General features: G+C 45.8%; 1 protein-coding gene across 1 annotated transcript in view; it reads left to right on the forward strand.

Moving 5' to 3' along the window:
- Positions 1-21,362, forward strand: part of LOC117508719 (sodium/calcium exchanger 2-like) — a 554,569-nt gene that overhangs the window by 390,215 nt on the left and 142,992 nt on the right. The window contains 1 exon segment of the mRNA XM_034168535.1: positions 7,768-8,141. Coding sequence (XP_034024426.1) covers positions 7,768-8,141 — 374 coding nt within the window.

A 21,362-nucleotide genomic window follows, 5' to 3' on the forward strand; every position in this document is an offset into this window, starting at 1 on the left:
AGCTTTGGTAAATGACGTCTTGCGGGACTTCCTGCATCGGTTCGTCTTCGTATATCTGGACGATATACTCATCTTTTCCCCGGACCCTGAGACCCATGTCCAGCATGTACGTCAGGTTCTACAGCGGTTGTTGGAGAACCGGCTGTTTGTGAAGGGCGAGAAGTGTGAGTTCCACCGCACTTCTTTGTCCTTCTTGGGGTTCATCATCTCCTCCAACTCCGTCGCCCCTGATCCGGCCAAGGTTGCGGTGGTGAGAGATTGGCCCCAACCAACAAGCCGCAGGAAATTGCAGCAGTTCCTCGGCTTTGCAAATTTCTACAGGAGGTTCATTAAAGGCTACAGTCAGGTAGTTATCCCCCTGACTGCTCTGACCTCCAGCAAGGTCCCCTTCACCTGGTCGGATCGGTGCGAAGCCGCGTTCCAGGAGTTGAAATGCCGGTTCTCGACTGCACCAGTTCTGGTGCAGCCTGATCCTGATCGCCAGTACATAGTGGAAGTGGATGCCTCTGACTCAGGGATAGGAGCCGTGCTGTCCCAGAGCGTGGAGGCTGATAAGGTTCTCCATCCTTGTGCCTATTTTTCCCGCAGGTTGACCCCAGCTGAACGGAACTATGACATCGGCAATCGGGAGCTCCTCGCGGTGAAGGAGGCTCTTGAAGAGTGGAGACACCTGCTGGAGGGGGCGTTGTTGCCTTTCACGGTTTTCACGGACCATCGGAACCTGGAGTACATCCGGACCGCCAAGCGGCTGAACCCCAGGCAAGCCCGCTGGTCTCTGTTCTTCGGGCGCTTTGACTTCCGGATCACGTACCGCCCCGGGACCAAAAACCAAAAATCGGATGCATTGTCCATGGGTGCACGAAGAAGAAGCCAAGGCGGGGCTGTCGAACCCCACCGAGACCATCATCCCCGAGTCCACTGTCATGGCCTCCCTCACCTGGGACATGGAGAAGACCGTCTGGGAGGCCCTGGCAAGGAGCCCGGACCCGGGGACCGGCCCTAAGAACAGAATGTACGTCCCACCAGAGGCAAGAGCTGCCGTATTGGACTTCTGTCACGGGTCCAAGCTTTCCTGTCATCCCGGAGTGCGTAGGACCGTGGCAGTGGTCCAGCAGTGCTTCTGGTGGGCGTCCCTGGAAACCGACGTTCGGGACTACGTCCAGGCCTGTACCATCTGCGCCAGGGGCAAGGCAGACCATCGGAGAACTTCAGGACTCCTCCAACCCCTGCCGGTGCCTCACCGCCCCTGGTCTCACATCGGCCTGGACTTCATCACGGGCCTCCCGCCGTCCCAGGGCAACACCATTATTCTCACGATAGTGGACCGGTTCTCCAAGGCGGCCCACTTCGTGGCCCTCCCGAAGCTCCCGACGGCCCAAGAGACGGCAGACCTCCTGGTCCACCACGTCATGCGGCTGCATGGGATACCATCGGACATTGTATCAGATCGTGGTCCCAGTTCTCTTCGCAGGTTTGGAAGAGTTTCTGTAAGGAGCTGGGGGCCACCGTGAGTCTTTCGTCCGGGTACCACCCCCAGACAAACGGCCAGGCAGAGCGGGCTAACCAGGAGTTGGAACAGGCCCTTCGCTGCGTCACCTCCGCGCACCCGGCGGCCTGGAGTCACCATCTGGCCTGGATCGAGTATGCCCATAACAGCCAAGTCTCGTCTGCTACCGGCCTCTCCCCTTTTGAGGCATGTTTGGGGTACCAGCCCCCATTGTTCCCGCTGGTGGAGGGAGAGGTTGGTGTGCCCTCGGTCCAGGCCCACCTCAGGAGGTGCCGCCGGGTGTGGCGGACCGCCCGCTCTGCCCTGTTAAAGACCCGGACGAGGGCCAAGACCCATGCGGACCGCCGGCGTTCCCCGGCCCCCACATACCAGCCCGGGCAGGTGGTGTGGCTCTCGACTAAGGACATCCCTCTCCGTGTGGACTCCCCAAAACTGAAGGACAGATTCATTGGACCCTTTCGAATCCTCAATATCATCAACCCAGCCGCAGTGAAGCTCCAACTCCCAGCTTCACTGCGGATTCACCCTGTGTTTCATGTGTCCCGTCTCAAACCTCACCACACCTCGCCCCTCTGTGCTCCGGGACCTACGCCGCCTCCTGCCCGGCTCATTGACAGGGAGCCTGCTTGGACAGTCCGCAGGCTCCTTGACGTCCGTCGTAAGGGCCGGGGGTTCCAATATCTGGTGGACTGGGAGGGGTATGGACCTGAAGAACGCTCCTGGGTGAAGAGGAGCTTCATCCTGGACCCGGCCCTCCTGGCCGATTTTTACAAGAGACATCCGGAAAAGCCTGGTCGGACGCCAGGAGGCGCCCGTTGGGGGGGGGGTCCTGTTATGTGGGCCGCTGAAGAGGAGGTACTGCTGGCCCACCACCACCAGAGGGCGCCCTGCTTGGAGTGCGGGCTCCAAGCACGAGAGGGCGCCAGACCCAGAAGAAGTGACAGCTGTCATTCATCCTCAGCACCAGCTGTCACTCGTTCATCATCATCATCACCATAAAGGCCGGACTGCAACTCCACCTCCTCGCCGAGAAATCGACTACCAAAGAGGTAACTTCTCTGCTGACTCGTATCGTTGAGTGATAATCTGAACTTATTTTGCAGCCGTTATCCTGTGGTGTTCGTCCTTATCTGTGGGATTGGCGTTTGGTGTGACAGCGACGGCTTCGCCTCACACCCCAAACCAGATAAGTGGATTAAACAGGAGCTGCACGAGTGTGTGATTGGAGGTGGAGGTGCTCCCTCCTAACTGTGTGCAGACTGGATTACTGAGTGTGCGGACTCACACTCATTCATCTTGTCTTTGCTTTCTGCCAGCAGTACCAGGGTCGACAGCCGAAGGCAGAGGCCACCTGGGGACTCGGGACTTGGAGGCTCCGGTGTTCTTCAGACCGTTGGTGGTGGAAGCCGTGTGGGACGCGGCTTCTCTCTCGTCGGGGGTCTTCTATCTTCGAGCCTGCCCACACGTCACCTGGTGTTAATTGACTTTACAAATTTTGTGTATTTATACTCAACAAAAATATAAACGCAACACTTTTGGTTTTGCTCTCATTTTGTATGAGATGAACTCAAAGATCTAAAACTTTTTCCACATACACAATATCACCATTTCCCTCAAATATTGTTCACAAACCAGTCTAAATCTGTGATAGTGAGCACTTCTCCTTTGCTGAGATAATCCATCCCACCTCACAGGTGTGCCATATCAAGATGCTGATTAGACACCATGATTAGTGCACAGGTGTGCCTTAGACTGCCCACAATAAAAGGCCACTCTGAAAGGTGCAGTTTTGTTTTATTGGGGGGGATACCAGTCAGTATCTGGTGTGACCACCATTTGCCTCATGCAGTGCAACACATCTCCTTCGCATCATCCGTGAAGAGAACACCTCTCCAACATGCCAAACGCCAGCGAATATGAGCATTTGCCCACTCAAGTCGGTTACGAGGACGAACAGGAGTCAGGTCGAGACCCCAATGAGGACGACGAGCATGCAGATGAGCTTCCCTGAGACGGTTTCTGACAGTTTGTGCAGAAATTCTTTGGTTATGCAAACCGATTGTTTCAGCAGCTGTCCGAGTGGCTGGTCTCAGACGATCTTGGAGGTGAACATGCTGGATGTGGAGGTCCTGGGCTGGTGTGGTTACATGTGGTCTGCGGTTGTGAAGCTGGTTGGATGTACTGCCAAATTCTCTGAAACGCCTTTGGAGACGGCTTATGGTAGAGAAATGAACATTCAATACACGAGCAACAGCTCTGGTTGACATTCCTGCTGTCAGCATGCCAATTGCACGCTCCCTCAAATCTTGCGACATCTGTGGCATTGTGCTGTGTGATAAAACTGCACCTTTCAGAGTGGCCTTTTATTGTGGACAGTCTAAGGCACACCTGTGCACTAATCATGGTGTCTAATCAGCATCTTGATATGGCACACCTGTGAGGTGAGATGGATTATCTCAGCAAAGGAGAAGTGCTCACTATCACAGATTTAGACTGGTTTGTGAACAATATTTGAGGGAAATGGTGATATTGTGTATGTGGAAAAAGTTTTAGATCTTTGAGTTCATCTCATACAAAATGGGAGCAAAACCAAAAGTGTTGCGTTTATATTTTTGTTGAGTGTAGTTGTGTGTTGTCACAACATTAAATTGTTACTTTTTGGCTTATTCATTGTCCATTCATTTGCGCCCCCTGTTGTGGGTCCGTGCTACGACACCTTCCCAACAGCAGTAAAGCAGTGACTGCACGGAAACCTGTGTTAATTCATGAGGACACCTCTGGAAATGTAAGAGACATCAACCAACGTCTTCAGCTGTTGTTGCAGTAGCACTATACAAATAAGAATAGAAAATGCATTCAAATGCTGTAACACCTTGACATGTTTGGTGTGGCAAACTCTGTCCAATCTGTCTGTCTGTTCATCCCAAAAAGGGTATAACCGTTCTCAAATCACACTTTTAGGAGTAATTTCATGAAACTTGGTACAAGTCCTTGTTATAGGTTGGAAATACGCATATTATCATATTATTCAAGTTGGGCTCATTTTTTTCCAGAGTTATGGCCCTTGATTAACAAATCTAGACTCCATCAGTTTCATGAGTGGGTGCCTGAATTCTGAAAACTACTCCTCACATATTTAGGATGAATTCTGTCCATCCAGAGAGCGCACAAACAGGCTGACAGCTGTCAGTGATCACCTGCTGTTGTACAGAAAAATCCCTTTAGGTGTTTGATCAGTATATACTTGGATTGCTAGATTTTATTTGTCCGGCTGGACTCCTAACTGCTGTTGAACTGTGCTGGCAGTGCATCAACTTCCCACATATGTGCAACTTTCAGATGCAGCCAGTGGACTTTCTCTTTTCTCTTTTTTAAACTTTTTTTGTTGTCATTTTACTTGATATGCATCTTAACACAACTGTAGTTGGATTATCACTGTGGGACGGCACTTCACATGGGATTTATTTATACCAGAGATGGATTATGCATTTGTAAGCTGATCGACGTTGCCAGCGCACAGCGTAGCTGGGTGAACGGGACTTGACCTGCTGTCTGCGCTGCACTGTGGAATGCGAGGTACCGGAGGTGATTTACATGTTTATTTATGTCATCAAGTGCTGGGCAAACATTTCCACATCATACCTGCTACAGACTTTAGGAGGTGAATGTGTAATAACACATGCGTTACAGCGGTGAAATCCCGTTCAGCTGTGTTGCCGCGCTGCACCGAGCCCCTGACGCTTGTACAGTGCCACATACGTTATTACATAACAACACTTCCTACACATGGACTGCTGTCAGATAGGTGTCCCATCTCAACATCGCCCGGAGGGTTTTGAACATGTGCATCACATTTGGGGCCGCTGGCCGATTTTGATCAACTGTGTCAACTTCTGCAGTTGGCTGTCAGAACGTTTTGGAACTGAAATCCGACACTTTTCTGATGTGCCCCGATTCATACTTCTGATGCCATTCTGCGTGATTCTGGCTATGTGTGACGGGGGTATTACTCAGATATACCTATCAAACAGAACACTTACTTTTGATTTCCAAGAGAAGAAAGAAAGACATAAACAGAGGGTTGTGGGTTCACCTCTATTTAAGCAAGGAATTTATAGATGCAGTTCAGAGAGTGTTTCAGCTTAACCTTTACAGAGTTTGGTAAATGGACTGCATTTATATAGCACTTTTCAATTTCAGAAGTTCAAATTGATTTACAATGATGACTTGCATGTAACCATTCACAGATGGATTTCAGGGTGCTGCTATGCAAAGCACTCAACTGCACTCCACCAGCAACTGGCAAATTAAGGGCCATTAGTGATTTTTGCGGTCTGGTGGGAGTTTGAACTTAAGATGCTCTGATCTCAACCACTAGGCCATCACCTCCCAGTTTGACCTCCAGTTGAACCTGTATCACCAAGGATCTGTCATATTGTGTTGTTTTCAGCAAGAATCAACTGTCTTGTCATGTATCATATACAACCCCAATTCCCATGAAGTTGGGACATTGTGTGAAATGTAAATAAAAACAGAATACAATGATTTGCAAATCCTCTTCAACCTATATTCAATTGAATACACCACAAAGACAAGATATTTAATGTTCAAATTGATAAACTTTATTGTTTTGTGCAAATATATGCTCATTTTTTAAATGGATGCCTGCAACACATTTCAAAAAAGCTGGGATGGGGCAACAAAAGCCTGGGGAAGTTGATGAATGCTCAAAGAACACCTGTTTGGAAACAGGTGAGTGTTATGATTGGGTATAAAAGGAGCATCCCCAAAAGGCTCAGCCATTCACAAGCAAAGATGGGGCAAGGATCACCACTTGGTGAACAACTGCGTGAAAAAATAGTCCAACAGTTTAAGAACAGTGTTTCTCAGCGTTCAGTTGCAAGGAATTTAGAGATTCCATCATCTACAGTCCATAATATAATCAGAAGATTCAGAGAATCTGGAGAACTTTCTACACGTAAGCAGCAAAGCCGAAAACCAAAATTGAATGCCTGTGACCTTCATTCCCTCAGGCGGCACTGCATTAAAAACCGAAATTGTGTAAAGGATCTTACCACGTGGGCTCAGGAACACTTCAGAAAACCTTTGTCAGTTAACACAGTTCGTTGCTACATCTACAAGTGCAAGTTAAAACTCTACCATGCAAAGCGAAAGCCATGCATCAACAATATCCAGAAACGGCGCTACCTTCTCTGTGCCCGAGCTCATTTGAAATGGACAGACGCAAAGTGGAAAAGTGTACTGTGGTCTAATGAGTCCACATTTCAAATTGTTTTTGGAAATCATGGACGTTGTGTCCTCTGGACAAAAAAGGAAAAAGTCCATCCAGATTGTTACCAGCGCAAAGTTCAAAAGACAGCATCTGTGATAGTATGGGGGGGTGTTAGTGTCCATGACATGGGCAACTTACACATCTGTGATGCCACCATCGATGCTGAAAGGTACATCCAGGTTTTGGAGTAACACATGCTGCCATCCAAGCAACATCTTTTTCAGGGACCTTCCTGCTTATTTCAGCAAGACAATACCAAGCCACATTCTGCACGTGTTACAACAGCGTGACTTCGTAGTAAAAGAGTGCGGGTACTAGACTGGCCTGCCTGCAGTCCAAACCTGTCACCCATTGAAAATGTGTGGCACATTATGAAGCACAAAATACGACAACAGAGACCCCGGACTGTTGAACAACTGAAGTTGTACATCAAGCAAGAATGGGAAAGAATTCCACCTACAAAGCTTCAACAATTAGTGTCCTCAGTTCCTAAACGCTTATTGAGTGTTGTTAGAAGGAAAGGTGATGTAACACAGTGGTAAATATACCACTGTCCCAGCTTTTTTGAAACGTGTTACAGGCATCCATTTCAAAATGAGCAAATATTTGCACAAAAACAAAAAAGTCTATCAGTTTGAATATTAAATATCTTGTCTTTGTGGTGTATTCTATTGAATATAGGTTGAAGAGGATTTGCAAATCATTGTATTCTGTTTTTATTTACATTTTACACAATGTCCCAACTTCATTGGAATTGAGGTTGTATTGTTATACCCAATCTAGGCTTTTAAGTACCACCGTTTTCATACCACTATTATTTTTGTTTGTACTATGATTGTTAATGTACAGTACTTACTAAATATCACTGTAAATATATGTTTACTGTGCTCACATTCCCACGGTGTCACATTTTTCAGCTGTTTCTGACACTGCCGATGGCTCTCCTGTTCTTTCCATGCTTCATTAGGTGGGTATAATTGATGATGACATATTCGAAGAAGATGAGCACTTCTTTGTCCGCCTGTTGAACCTACGTGTTGGCGACGCAGAGGGAATGTTTGAGAGTGATGAGGTTGGCGCAACCCCCAAAGGCCGCTTGGTTGAACCCCTGGTTGCCACGGTGACTATCCTGGATGATGACCATGCTGGAATATTCACATTCGGTGACCGGATGGTGCGTGTAAGCGAGAGTGTGGGCACCATGGAGGTGACTGTGGTGCGCAATTCAGGGGCCCGCGGCACTGTCATCCTACCATATCACACAGAGTCCGGCACTGCAAAGGCAGGAGAGGACTACGAGGATGCCCAGGGTGAGCTGGAATTCACCAACGACCAAACCACGTGAGTCAAACAGAACATTCTGTTTACATGTTCTTCATCCAAAGAAAGAAGTCAGAACCATATTTTATTCCATCTTACAAAATTCCCAAATCCTTCATGTTTCATATAATCTCAATACATTAATCATTCTGTGCCTTTGTGATATCTACAGTATATTAATAATGCCTTCACCTTTCAAAGTCAAGTTACAAAAAAATCCATCTCCATCATCATAAACGTGCTTCTCCTAGCTGTAAATGAAGTCTTATGCAGGTCCTGAGACCTGAAAGTGCCATTGATTATTGTTATGGTTAGAGGTTCAGATGGAACCAAACTGTTGCAGGCAATGGACCCAAATGCTGGGAGCTGAACACGGAGAAGAGTACAAAGGAAAATATATTTATTTATAATAAATAAAGGTGCTGCGCTGGGATGCCTGCAGTGTGGAGAGATGGCTCGCCTCCTGGCAGTCTTGAAGGATAATATCAACTAAGGTTTCAGGGTTGAGGACCAAGTGGAACGCTTGCCTCTGACACCAGGAACTATGGGGAATAAAGACACACAAGGATGAGTGAATGCGCACTCGTAACGCTGGAGCCTCAAAACAGTCAAAATTCATAAAAGTTTAACACAGGTTGTTTCAAAGATCAGGAAAGAAAGTTATCTTCTTAAGAAATAAAGTTCACTGTTCAGGAATTGTTCATAATTCAGCAGTTGTATCCAGAGGTCAGAGGTCTAGTGCTGCGTGTTGTAACGCAGTTCGAAATAAGCACGACTTGATACAGCTGGGTTCTCAACTGTTTGATATCAGAATTCATGTGGTTCTTAGGAAGAGTTTTTGGAACAGTTCTTTATCATAGCCCAGTCACAAACAGGAATTAGTGAGAATGGGGTCTCACTGAGACGAGGAGGAACTTAACTGGCGTGTACTCGAGATGCGCTCTGCGCCAAGAGCCAAGGAGTTCCAGAGTGACGTTGCTGTTCAGGTTGTCACAGCCAGGGTCCAGGTCCCCTTGGGAGCCGTACCAAAATCGTCTGGAACCTCAGGAAAAGACAGTTCGCTCTAATACGGGAATTAGAGGGGAGGCCAGGTTACCTGAGCTTTTGCTGCGGGACGCTTTGGCGTCTTAAGCGCACAGCTGGAAGTCACAGTCAAGGTCACAGGGCAGCATTCAGGTTTGATCCTCTTGGAGACTGCCTGGATCACTGAAGGTGGCTCTGGAAGCTGGCGAGGCAACATGAGGCAAGCAAGGCAACATACAATCACGGCACACATGTGCCTGGCAAAACATTAACAGAAAGTCAGAATTTAAATAGTCCATCAATAATCAGTCACTCATCTGATCAAGGTGTGAAACAAAACTGAGGGCGCTATCTGTTGCAGAAACTAACACACAACACTGGTAAAAACAGAGTTTATCCCATGCTTTGAGGGAAATCCTGACAGATTATCCTCTCATTGAAATTCATGTCGTTGTTGTTGTTCTCTTCAACGGTTTTCAAATGCAGGAATAGAGTTGTTCACTGGCTCTTTGAGTTCAGCCAGAGCTCTGAAGCCACAGCTTCATTCATGTGTCTCAGTCAAGGCTCCACATGACTCATAGCATCCCATCAAATTCACCCATAACACACCATTGCATGTATATAATGGGAAATGGTAAATGGACTGCATTTATATAGCGCTTTTACATCTGTATCAGACGCTCAAAGCACTTTACACACTAATGTCTCACATTTATCCCAATGTGAGGGTGCTGCCATACAAGGTACTCACTACACACTGGGAGCAATTAGGGGATTAAGGACCTTGCCCAATTGCCCTTAGTGATTTTCCAGTCAGGCTGGGATTTGAACCAAGGATCCTCTGGTCTCAAGCCCAATGCTTTAACTACTAGACCATCACCTCTCCTTGTAAAAACCACATAAGGTTAAAAGTAACTGACCAGAGTGGTGAATGCCTCCACCTCCGGCTGGTGGTTCGCTTTAGTTTCAGGTCTTCATACACGCAAACATTCTTTCTCGCTGTCAGTCGAACAGCAAACAAGTGCACGTTTCATAACATGTAATATCACAGCACTGCCTGTGATTGATGATGATTCAGCAAGCAGAGCGCATGTGTTGTGAAGCAGGTTAGGGAAGGTGTGTCTGACTGTTGAACTCCTTTAAGATGAGCTGTACATCAGGTTTTTGGCGGTCTGCTGCATGTTTTGCAGCAGTCACGCAGATGTGAGGAACTGATTTCAAACCTACCCCAGCGGAAGAAAAAAAAGGCTGCTACAAAAAAAGTCATTTACATTCAACATACAGTGTTTCAGATGTGTGGCGGAAGTAATGAAAAGCAACGCAAGTTTGACTTATGGATTTGATTTATAAACCGAATTAATCCAGATAGTTTATCTACACTCAACAAAAATATAAACGCAACACTTTTGGTTTTGCTCCCATTTTGTATGAGATGAACTCAAAGATCTAAAACTTTTTCCACATACACAATATCACCATTTCCCTCAAATATTGTTCACAAACCAGTCTAAATCTGTGATAGTGAGCACTTCTCCTTTGCTGAGATAATCCATCCCACCTCACAGGTGTGCCATATCAAGATGCTGATTAGACACCATGATTAGTGCACAGGTGTGCCTTAGACTGCCCACAATAAAAGGCTACTCTGAAAGGTGCAGTTTTATCACACAGCACAATGCCACAGATGTCGCAAGATTTGAGGGAGCGTACAGTCGGCATGCTGACAGCAGGAATGTCAACCAGAGCTGTTGCTCGTGTATTGAATGTTCATTTCTCTACCATAAGCTGTCTCCAAAGGCGTTTCAGAGAATTTGTCAGTACATCCAACCAGCCTCACAACCGCAGACCACGTGTAACCACACCAGCCCAGGACCTCCACATCCAGCATGTTCACCTCCAAGATCGTCTGAGACCAGCCACTCGGACAGCTGCTGAAACAATCGGTTTGCATAATCAAAGAATTTCTGCACAAACTGTCAGAAACCGTCTCAGGGAAGCTCATCTGCATGCTCGTCGTCCTCATTGGGGTCTCGACCTGACTCCAGTTCGTCGTCGTAACCGACTTGAGTGGGCAAATGCTGACATTCGCTGGAGTTTGGCACGTTGGAGAGGTGTTCTCTTCACGGATGAATCCCGGTTCACACTGTCCAGGGCAGATGGCAGAAAGTGTGTGTGGCATCGTGTGGGTGAGCGGTTTTCTGATGTCAGTGTTGTGGATCGAGTGGCCCATGGTGGCGGTGGGGTTATGGTATGGGCAGGCGTCTGTTATGGATGAAGAACACAGGTGCATTTTATTGATGGCATTTTGAATGCACAGAGATACCGTGACGAGATCCTGAGGCCCATTATTGTGCCATACATCCAAGAACATCACCTCATGTTGCAGCAGGATAATGCACGGCCCCATGTTGCAAGGATCTGTACACAATTCTTGGAAGCTGAAAATGTCCCAGTTCTTGCATGGCTGGCATACTCACCGGACATGTCACCCATTGAGCATGTTTGGGATGCTCTGGACCGGCGTATACGACAGCGTGTACCAGTTCCTGCCAATATCCAGCAACTTCGCACAGCCATTGAAGAGGAGTGGACCAACATTCCACAGGTGTTGTGTGGGCCGCCAGAAGAGGAGGTACTGCTGGCCCACCACCAGAGGGCGCCCTGTCTGGAGTGCGGGCTCCAGGCACCAGAGGGCGCAGCCGCCTCACAGGAGCAGCCAGGGTGACAGCTGTCACGCATCACCTGCAACAGCTGTTACCAATCATCTGATCGGCAGGAGTATATCAGCAGGACGACGTCTCCACCTCTTTGCCGAGATATCGTTTCTACCGAGAAGGTAACGTACTCAGCTAACTGTTTGACAGTGATCTTTGTGACTTTGTGCATTACTCTGAGAGAACTTTCCAACGAGAGGTGGAGGTAGCTTACCTGCCGTTCGGATTCCTGGGTGCGAACGCGCCCTCCTTTAATTGTTCTTTATTCCTCGCCAGCAGTACCAGGTCCGACACGCGGAGGCAGTGGCCACCTGGGAATTCGGGACTTGGCGGCTCCAGTATTCCCGGGGTCTGGTGGCGGAGGAAACCGTGTGGTTCCGGTTCTACTTTGGAGAGGCGTCTCCTATCTTCGAGCCTGCCCACACGACACCTGTGTGAATTTGACTTTGTCCATTATTGTAATCTGTTGTACTTGTTGTGCATATTCACAACAGTAAAGTGTGTTATTTGACCTATTCCATTGTCCGTTCATTTGCGCCCCCTGTTGTGGGTCCGTGTACTTACACTTTCCCAACAACAGGCCACAATTGACAACCTGATCAACTCTATGCGAAGGAGATGTGTTGCACTGCATGAGGCAAATGGTGGTCACACCAGATACTGACTGGTATCCCCCCCAATAAAACAAAACTGCACCTTTCAGAGTGGCCTTTTATTGTGGACCAAAATTTGCAAGGTTTGATGTGCATTCACTGTGTACTTTGGCTCACCTGGGTGCCAGTCTCCGGCCAGTTTGACCTGTTTCCAGTCTCTGCTCCCATCTGTCTGCTCGAAGACACCAGACACAGCCTGAAAACATGTTAATTTTCCTGCTTTCTGCTCGGTTGAGATTGGCTGCACAGGACCTTGGTCTCGTGTACTGCTGGCCACTAAATCCAGCGTAAGCCAGGTGCATCCACCATGTCATGATGCCACACAGGTTCCCCATCCTCTGCCTCAGTTGCATTCCCGGACTCATTCATTTTAAGTTTCATCAACCTTTCATTTAAACCTATTTCCATTTTCTCTGTTGGAGTCCTAAATTGTGAACTAGAAGGCACTCAGAGAGCGTATACCTCTGCCAAGGCCACATGTTCCTGAATGCTTAAACCTGCTTGTGGATCTTGGATCAACATATGTTCCACACTAAATTCAAAGTAAAATCCCCCATTTTCAACATCCTCTCACAAATTTTTGAATTAATTGTTGCTATGTGAAACATGAGTGAAGCGACACTAAACAGGAAACTCATGAGGCCAAGAGAATTCATGTTTGCCAACAAAGGATGAAACTTTGAGGAACTGAGGGTGGAATAAAGTAAGGACTTTGTCTTCCTTCTTCCTTCTCTGCACTCTTCTTTATTCCTTCACATACCTCTCTTCCACTCACCCTGCTGCTTTTTCATTATTTCCTCTCCTCAACTCTTCTTCTGTTCACCTCTTTTATCTCTCTGCCATCCTAACTTGCTTCATCGACCTGCTTTTCTCTCTCAGTCGCTTCCTTCTCATTCATGCCTTCCAGACAAAATCCTATTCATTATTCATCAAAGCTGATCAGAGGCGGAGGAGCCCTATGTTTTTAAGCATTAACAAAATGACGGGTGTAAAGCGATAGGACTAGGATACTGTGTGGGCATTTCCTCTCATATCCTTTATTTTGTTTGATATACTGTTAGTGCAGCTAGACTATTTTAACATCGGTTTTTCTATTTGTCTTTTTTGTGGTGCTGTACTCTTTAAAACGCACATATTGTTCCTCAGGAAAGAGGATGATTGTCTTTCACCATCAGCGAATATCCTGGTTTGTTGGGATATGTTTAGGGGAGGTGATGGTCTAGTGGTTAAAGCTCTGGGCTTGAGACCAGAGGATCCTCGATTCAAATCTCAGCCTCACCCGAAAATCACTAAGTGCAAGGTCCTTAATCCCCTAGTTATTCCCGGTGTGTAGTGAGTACCTTGCATGGCAGCAGCCTGACGTCGGGTGAATGTGAGGCATTATTTGTAAAGCGCTTTGAGCATCTGATGCAAATGGAAAAGCGCTATATAGATGCAATCCATTTACCATTTTACCATATAGCTGATGAGTGTTGGCAGCCACTCTCGAGAACTGTGTCCTGCCGGTAACGCCGGTAACACATCATTTAGTAATGCATCATTTAGTAATGCGTTACTTAGCAATCGCACCGCTTTTTTCAGTAATCACACACATTAGTCTTTCCAAATCAGTAATGAGATTAAAGTTACTTCTCCAAGTCACTGTGCATTACTATTATTTTTGCAGCATTAAACTTGGCCCGTGAGCAGGGGGTCAGGGTTTGACTGAACTGTCTCCTTTCAGTGAGCTGCGAGCTTCCCCCCATCTGCATTTATAGTAATGGTAAATGCCACATTGGCAGAGCCATTTATGTACATTAATACACATATATGCAATTTACCTTTGTAAGACAGAAGGTATGTATTGCATGAGTGAATGTGGAGTGTGTGTGACCCCCATCCGCCCTTCCCAATCAGCCTACAACATCCTACTCAAAGCCAACCGACAACTTCTATCAGGAAGGGCTGACCACCAAAACAACACGAAGACAGACAAGAACAACAGACAAGTAGTGAAGGCAATAACTGTGAAGTGATGAGTAGTGACACACTGAAGAAACAGGGCCCCAAACATACAACTTATCAGGACAAACAACCGCACATGAACAAGCAGTGGTAGCAACAGTCTGTTGTCTAATTGGTGACCATCCATACCCTAATCTAGAACACCAGAGTCTTGATCCCCTTGAGAGCACCCAAAACTGAATTGTGGTGACGGCCACAAACACACAACCATCCACACACAGAGACCCAGATCACAGCTAAATATCTGATCACTACTGTGGCTGGTGTGTTGGGCCAAGACAGAAGTACCGAACCTTACCATATGACATGGACCACTCTGGCACGTCAGAACCATACAGCCGACTGCATGCAACAGACGGAAATTGGTCCAGGACGTAGGGCCCCGGAAGAAACCGGGAGAAAAAGAGCAGCAGAAGGGCACAGGGGCCAGGAAGGGCTGCCACCAGAGCCACTGGGACACCACGGCGAACCACCAGGGGAGCGGCCGGGCGGTGCCGGAACCTAAACTCTCTTTCTGAAGACGACATGGCAAAACCTTCTTACCTGTCAATCTGGTCGTGTTTTCTGCATAAATAAACACTATCCATTCTTTGTGCTCAAACACCAAAGCAGGGGCAAATCCAGCCAGAAAGGGGGTGAGGGGCAGGGCAGGAACATGGCTCCCCACAACACCCCTAGATTAAAGGTCCACTTTTGAAGCCTTTTTTACTACTACTACTACTACTAATAATAATAATAATAATAATAACAATAATAATAATAATTTCAATAACTAAAATGTTTAGAGAGAATTTAAATGTTACAAAAATGGCATGTTTTACTGTTCCAGTTCTGTCAACAGTTAAAGGACATGTCTCACATTTTTTAACACCCCAGTTAGTAAAACAACATAAAAGTGCTCATAATTGTACGACTCAAATTCCAATAAAGTTGGGACGTTGTGTAAAATGTAAATAAAACAGAATACAATGATTTGCAAATCCTCTTCAACCTATATTCAATTGACTACACCACAAAGACAAGACATTTAATGTTCAAACTGATAAACTTTATTGTTTTTGTGCAAATATTTGCTCATTTTGAAATGGATGCCTGCAACATGTTTCAAAAAAAGCTGGGACAACACTCAATAAGCATTTGGGAACTGAGGACACTAATTGTTGAAGCTTTGTAGGTGGAATTCTTTTGAACTTAGCGCTGGTAACAATCTGGATGGTCTTTTTCCGCTTTTGTCTGGAAGACACAACATCCATGATTTTCAAAAACAATTTGAAATATGGACTCATCAGACCACAGCACACTTTTCCACTTTGCGTCTGTCCATTTCAAATGAGCTTGGGCCCAGAGAAGGCAGCAGAGTTTCTGGATGTTGTTGATGTATGGCTTTCGCTTTGCATGGTAGAGTTTTAACTTAAACTTGTGCACTGCAAAAAGTTTTAATCAGACTTTAAATGACAGGAGAGGAAGAGGTGAAACTGGAAAGTGACCAGTCAGAGCCATTGGAGTCTCTGTCATTTGGACGTGTAGTTTCAATTTTTGGAGGTGCACAACAGGCTACGGAGAGGGACTCGGAGAGGGTACGCAGCGACGCAGAGGGCTCTGCATCACTACGGAGCTGCGGAGATGGAGAAGAATAAATCAGGCACAACTTGATAAAAGGTGGGGCCTTTTTGGTGAAGAATCTTGCTTTTGCTCTAGTTGATGGAGAGCCTCATTTTGTTGTATGCAAAGTAAAATGCTTGGAGCATAGCCTGAAGGGAGTTTTTTTGTACATTTTTATTTCTTTTATTGTTTTTGTTGTTGCCGAGGGACATAATCCTGTTAACATTAGTATACTCAAGGTTGATAACAGATGGGAGCAATGTTTGATGATTGGCCTTAATCTCCAAAGACCAGAGCTTTCAAATGAGCAAATATTTGCACAAAAACAATCAAGTTGATCAGTTTGAACATTGAATATCTTGTCTTTGTGGTGTATTCAATTGAATATAGGTTGAAGACGATTTGCACATCATTGTATTCTGTTTTTATTTACATTTTACACAACGTCCCAACTTCACTGGAATTGGGGTTGTACAACGAAAGGTAAGGTGCAAACTTTTCGGTGCATATATTAACCTGAGTAAACCACGCGCAGACTTGAAAGAAAAGAAAAATAAACAAAATTTAATCGAATGAAAGAGGTATGTCCAGAGTGCTCATTTAAAAAAGAAAAAAAAAATTAAGAACATCGTAACAAAAAAAGAGATTGCATATAAAAAAGAGAAAAGTATGTACAAAACTGTGGATATTTCAGTGGCAGTGGATATTGCACAAAAACAAATATTGCACTCAAGTGTGGCATGTGACATGGCTGTTTTATTTTCAGTGGCATTCAAAGCTCTAACAGCAGTTGGGTAGAAACTCTTTTTCAATCTATTGCTTTTACAATCTGCTGTACTTATTTTTCCTGAGGATTTTCAGAAAGTGGAGTTTTTGTTGTGCCTACTTAACCAAGTGTGCAGTGTTTTTCTTATTTTGATTGACCGTTGGGGTTTTTCTGTAATTATTGTATGGCTTTTTCCTTGCAATATAAAGCGCCTTGGGGCAACTGTTGTTGTGATTTGGCGCTATATAAATAAAATTGATTTGATTTGATTTGATTTATTGCCATGTCTCTAACCCAGACAACATTGCTGGTTTCATGACCATCTTGTAAATTTGTCTTCACACATATACTCATCTTGGTCCTACTAAGAATCATTTTTGATAACACTGTTGTGTTTCAGAGGCCCATTCCTGTTTGCCACATACAATATGTTACAAACCAGAACATTCTGGCAGGCTCAGAGACTGATAGATGTAATTAATTTAGAAGGGGTTGTTTGGGGTGGATCTCAGGATGTGTGTGGATGTGAGAGAGGTGATGGAGATCTTTTAAAACACCAATATTTTTCACTGTTTCTGCACCAGAGAATCTCACTGTCAGTACAGCTTTTAAAAGCAAGTTTTACTTGTGTCACAATTGATAAACCAATAAAGCCAGATTGGAGGAACATTTAGGCAGTTCTGTCCCACATCTTTCCTGGTAGCCTCTCTGCACTGACACCCAAATGTCCCAAGTGACATTTCACCGCCGGCTTTCTCACTGAGACTGTCCTCAACAGAAACATTACACCTTATTCTCACAGCGGACCAGGTAGCTCTGTGTTACAGGAGTTGGACTGCCAGCCTGTAGAATGGAGTTTGATTCCAGTTGGGTGCTTCAGGCTACCTGACTGTGTCCTGGGAACAGACACATCATCTTTATGTTTCCAGGAGACCCAGCAGAAAATGGGGTTTTTCATCGTCTCAACAAAGCATCCCATCAATCCGCTTCATGCTGTTGTCTCCAGGGCTAAACACTGGCCCAGTGCTGGAGGTTAAAGTTCTCCATCACTACTTTGGATATCTATCAGTTGGACTCTATAAAGTCACATATGAGATTCTGGATGTCACGAGAACCAATACTTTAGTACCAAACCAAAATTCTGAGAATGTGAGTAGTTTTTCTGCTATCAGTAGTATTGTAGATCATGAGAGCAGTTTTTTTTCATACCTTTCATTGCATTCCCAGCATGAAAAAATAACTTCTGCTTCAGCAGCAATAGCTGCGCTTCAACTCATTAAGATTTTGTTTGAAGTGGACGAACAAGATGTAATAGATTTGCAAAATCCATTTGCAAATGTGCCATCGTACCTTTCACACCGACGGAAACCTCAAATTTACTGAAGCACCAAAACGATGGATCCACATCTGTCTGAAGATGAGTGAGTTTCAGTTCATGATGATGTGTTGTTCCTTACTTTAGCCATGTAATGTAACCATAGTTTGCCGTTTCAAATGTACATGTGATAGTAAATATAAACAAAACATATTCCTGAGATTTTATTTGTAATAACTAAATATTTACAAAACAACCACGGAAAATTGATATTACTATTTGATAATTTAGTATGTAAAGTGTTGTATCAAATAGTCTTTTCAAATATGCAAAATACTGTTTTTTAGGACATTGTTTATAGCTGTAAATTGTGGCCAATACCGCAGAGGAAATCCAAGCGATTGCTTTCTTGGTAGTCCGTCACAGTGGTTTGAATTCTGCGAGCGGTGTCCCGGTACACTTGGCGTTGTGGTGGGGTAGGCTCGCCGGTGTCGCCAACCAAACAGCCCCCCCTAAAAATCGGTCCGCCCTGTCTTCACTGTGTATGAATCATTTTGGATGCATACAGCAGCATCATTTCTAAGCATCAGCTGCGATCCACTGATTATCACCTCATTTCTGCTTCAAACTGCACTCCGGTTATCATCTATCTCAGCAACAGATATCTGAAGCTTTTGTACAACAATCATTTCCACATAAATTCAGCATTATTTCATCATAAAAGACAGGGAAATGATCAGAGCGCAGCAGGGCAGACCGATTTTTAGGGGGGACTGGTCGGTCTGTGTCACCAACTCCCAATTGCTGGACAGCGACTCTGTTCATTGCTTGTTCCTTCTTTAGTATATCCAAGAACACCCAGATGTTGGAGTGGTGACAGCCGACTCTAGCAGCCATGCGGAGGTGCCAGCCTTCTACACTGTTGTTTGTGCGTGGCAGTCCTTGCTGTATTCCGGCTGACACGTTCCAGATAACGAGATTGAAAACTGGACCTCTGTGGTTTCTCCTACCTGGGCGACCGATGGAGGTGTCTTCAAAGTAGTCAACCACAGGCTGGAGCTTCTCAGGCAGTTCCTCCTGAAATAGCTCAAACGAAGCGACCACATCTTCTGGTGGCACACAGGCCAGAGCAGGCAATGTCCTGGTTGGAAGGGAGTGCTCGGTGTGAGCAGCATGTCTCTCCTGGAGCTCTTCCACCTCCCCCCAGCGGTACACACACTGGGCCACGTGGTAAAGGCACCCTCGCAGCTCTGCTTCGCCGGGGAGAAATGTCCAGGGGGTGACCCGGGGAGAAATGTCCAGGGGAGAAAATGACTGGGGGGAATGCCCTGATACCACTTTAAATAAATATATTCGGTCTGCAGTTGTACAGGCAGCACGGTGAAAATAAATCAAACACCGCTATGAATTGTGCACAATGATCCGCCTCATATACCACCAACATTCAAACAAAATTGGTCAATGCAAAAACGTCTCATGAATATTCAAACATACACATGACACCCAAAACAGGAACTCAAGGCAACCAAGAGGAAGAGCAGAAAAAAAAAAACATTTCTGAAATGTAAATTGAGGTGCTTCTATGTGATTGCTGCAGTGGAATGATTAAAAAACTATGAATAAAGCAACACTGTTGGAGAAAATGCTGACAATTATTTTTGAACCCCATTCTTAACCATAAGAGCCCTCAGGGCATTTTCCAGATTTCCCCATACCTGAAAAGACATGCAGATTTGTTAACGCCAACAGTTATAGATGAACTTGGGCTGTTAGTGGCTTCTTTTGCAAGAGAATTAGTTTTGTGTTCAGTTTAAGGTACTTTGGTACAATGGTATTTTTGTATACGAGGTCTGTCAATAAAGTAACGGTCCTTTTTATTTTTTTCAAAAACTATATGGATTTCATTCATATGTTTTTACGTCAGACATGCTTGAACCCTCGTGCGCATGCGTGAGTTTTTCCGCGCCTGTCGGTGACGTCATTCATCTGTGAGCACTCCTTGTGGGAGGTGTGGTCCCGCCCCCTCGTTGGAATTCCTTTGTCTGAGAAGTTGCTGAGAGACTGGCGCTTTGTTTGATCAAAATTTTTTCAAAACCTGTGAGACACATCGAAGTGGACACGGTTTGAAAAATTCAGCTGGTTTTCTCTGAAAATTTTAACGGCTGATGAGAGATTTTGAGGTGATACTGTTGCTTTAAGGACTTCCCACGGAGCGGGACGTAGCGCAGCGCTCCCAGGCACGGTCGTCAGCCTGTTTCAAGCTGAAAACCTCCACATTTCAGGCTCTATTGATCCAGGACGTCGTGAGAAAACAGATAAGTTTCAGAAGAAGTCGGTTTCAGCATTTTATCCGGATATTCCACTGTTAACGGAGATTTTGTAATGAAAGAACGTGCGGGCAGAGTCGCATGTCGGGCCGGACCCGACCGCGGGGGGGGGGGGGGGGGGGGCGCGACAGGAAAAACACCTCCGTTGGAAACCTTAACGGGCAAGTTGGAACATGCCCAAGCTGTTAAACAATTTCTCAGATACTCACTTGTTGAAAGCCATCAAAAGTCGCCTGAATTTTACAAATGGTTTTCAACACGGAGGTGTTTTTCCTGTCGTGGCGCACACTGATTTGCGGAGTCGTCGCGGAAACGACTCGGCGAATTTGCGCGCACGTTGTTTGATTACAAAATGTCCTTAAACAGTGGAATGTCCGCATAAACTCCTCATGCCGGCCTTTTCTGAATCTTCTCTGTTCTCTCACGACGTCCTGGGTGAATTAAGCCTTAAATTAGGATGTTTTCAGCTCGAAATAGGCCGACAACGCCACCTGGAAGCGCTGCGCGACGTCCCGCTCTGTGGGAAGTCCTTAAAGTGACAGAAACACCCCATAATCTCTCATCAGCTGTTAAACTTTTCACTGAAAACCAGCTGAATTTCTCGAATAGTGTCCACTCGGATATTCCTCACAGGCCCTGAAAAAATGTTGATAAAGCAACACGCGGCCCCTCCAGCAGCGTTTCTAACAAAGGAATTCACCCGAGAGGGCTGGACCACTCCTCACTCAAAGCCTACCCACAGGGAAATGACGTCACCGACACGCGTGAAAAAACTCACGCATGCGCACAAGGGTTCAAGCATGACTGGTGTAATCGCACGTCATTCAAAGCCATATAG

Source organism: Thalassophryne amazonica, chromosome 4, assembly GCF_902500255.1.
Source record: "Thalassophryne amazonica chromosome 4, fThaAma1.1, whole genome shotgun sequence".
Taxonomy (NCBI): domain Eukaryota; kingdom Metazoa; phylum Chordata; class Actinopteri; order Batrachoidiformes; family Batrachoididae; genus Thalassophryne; species Thalassophryne amazonica.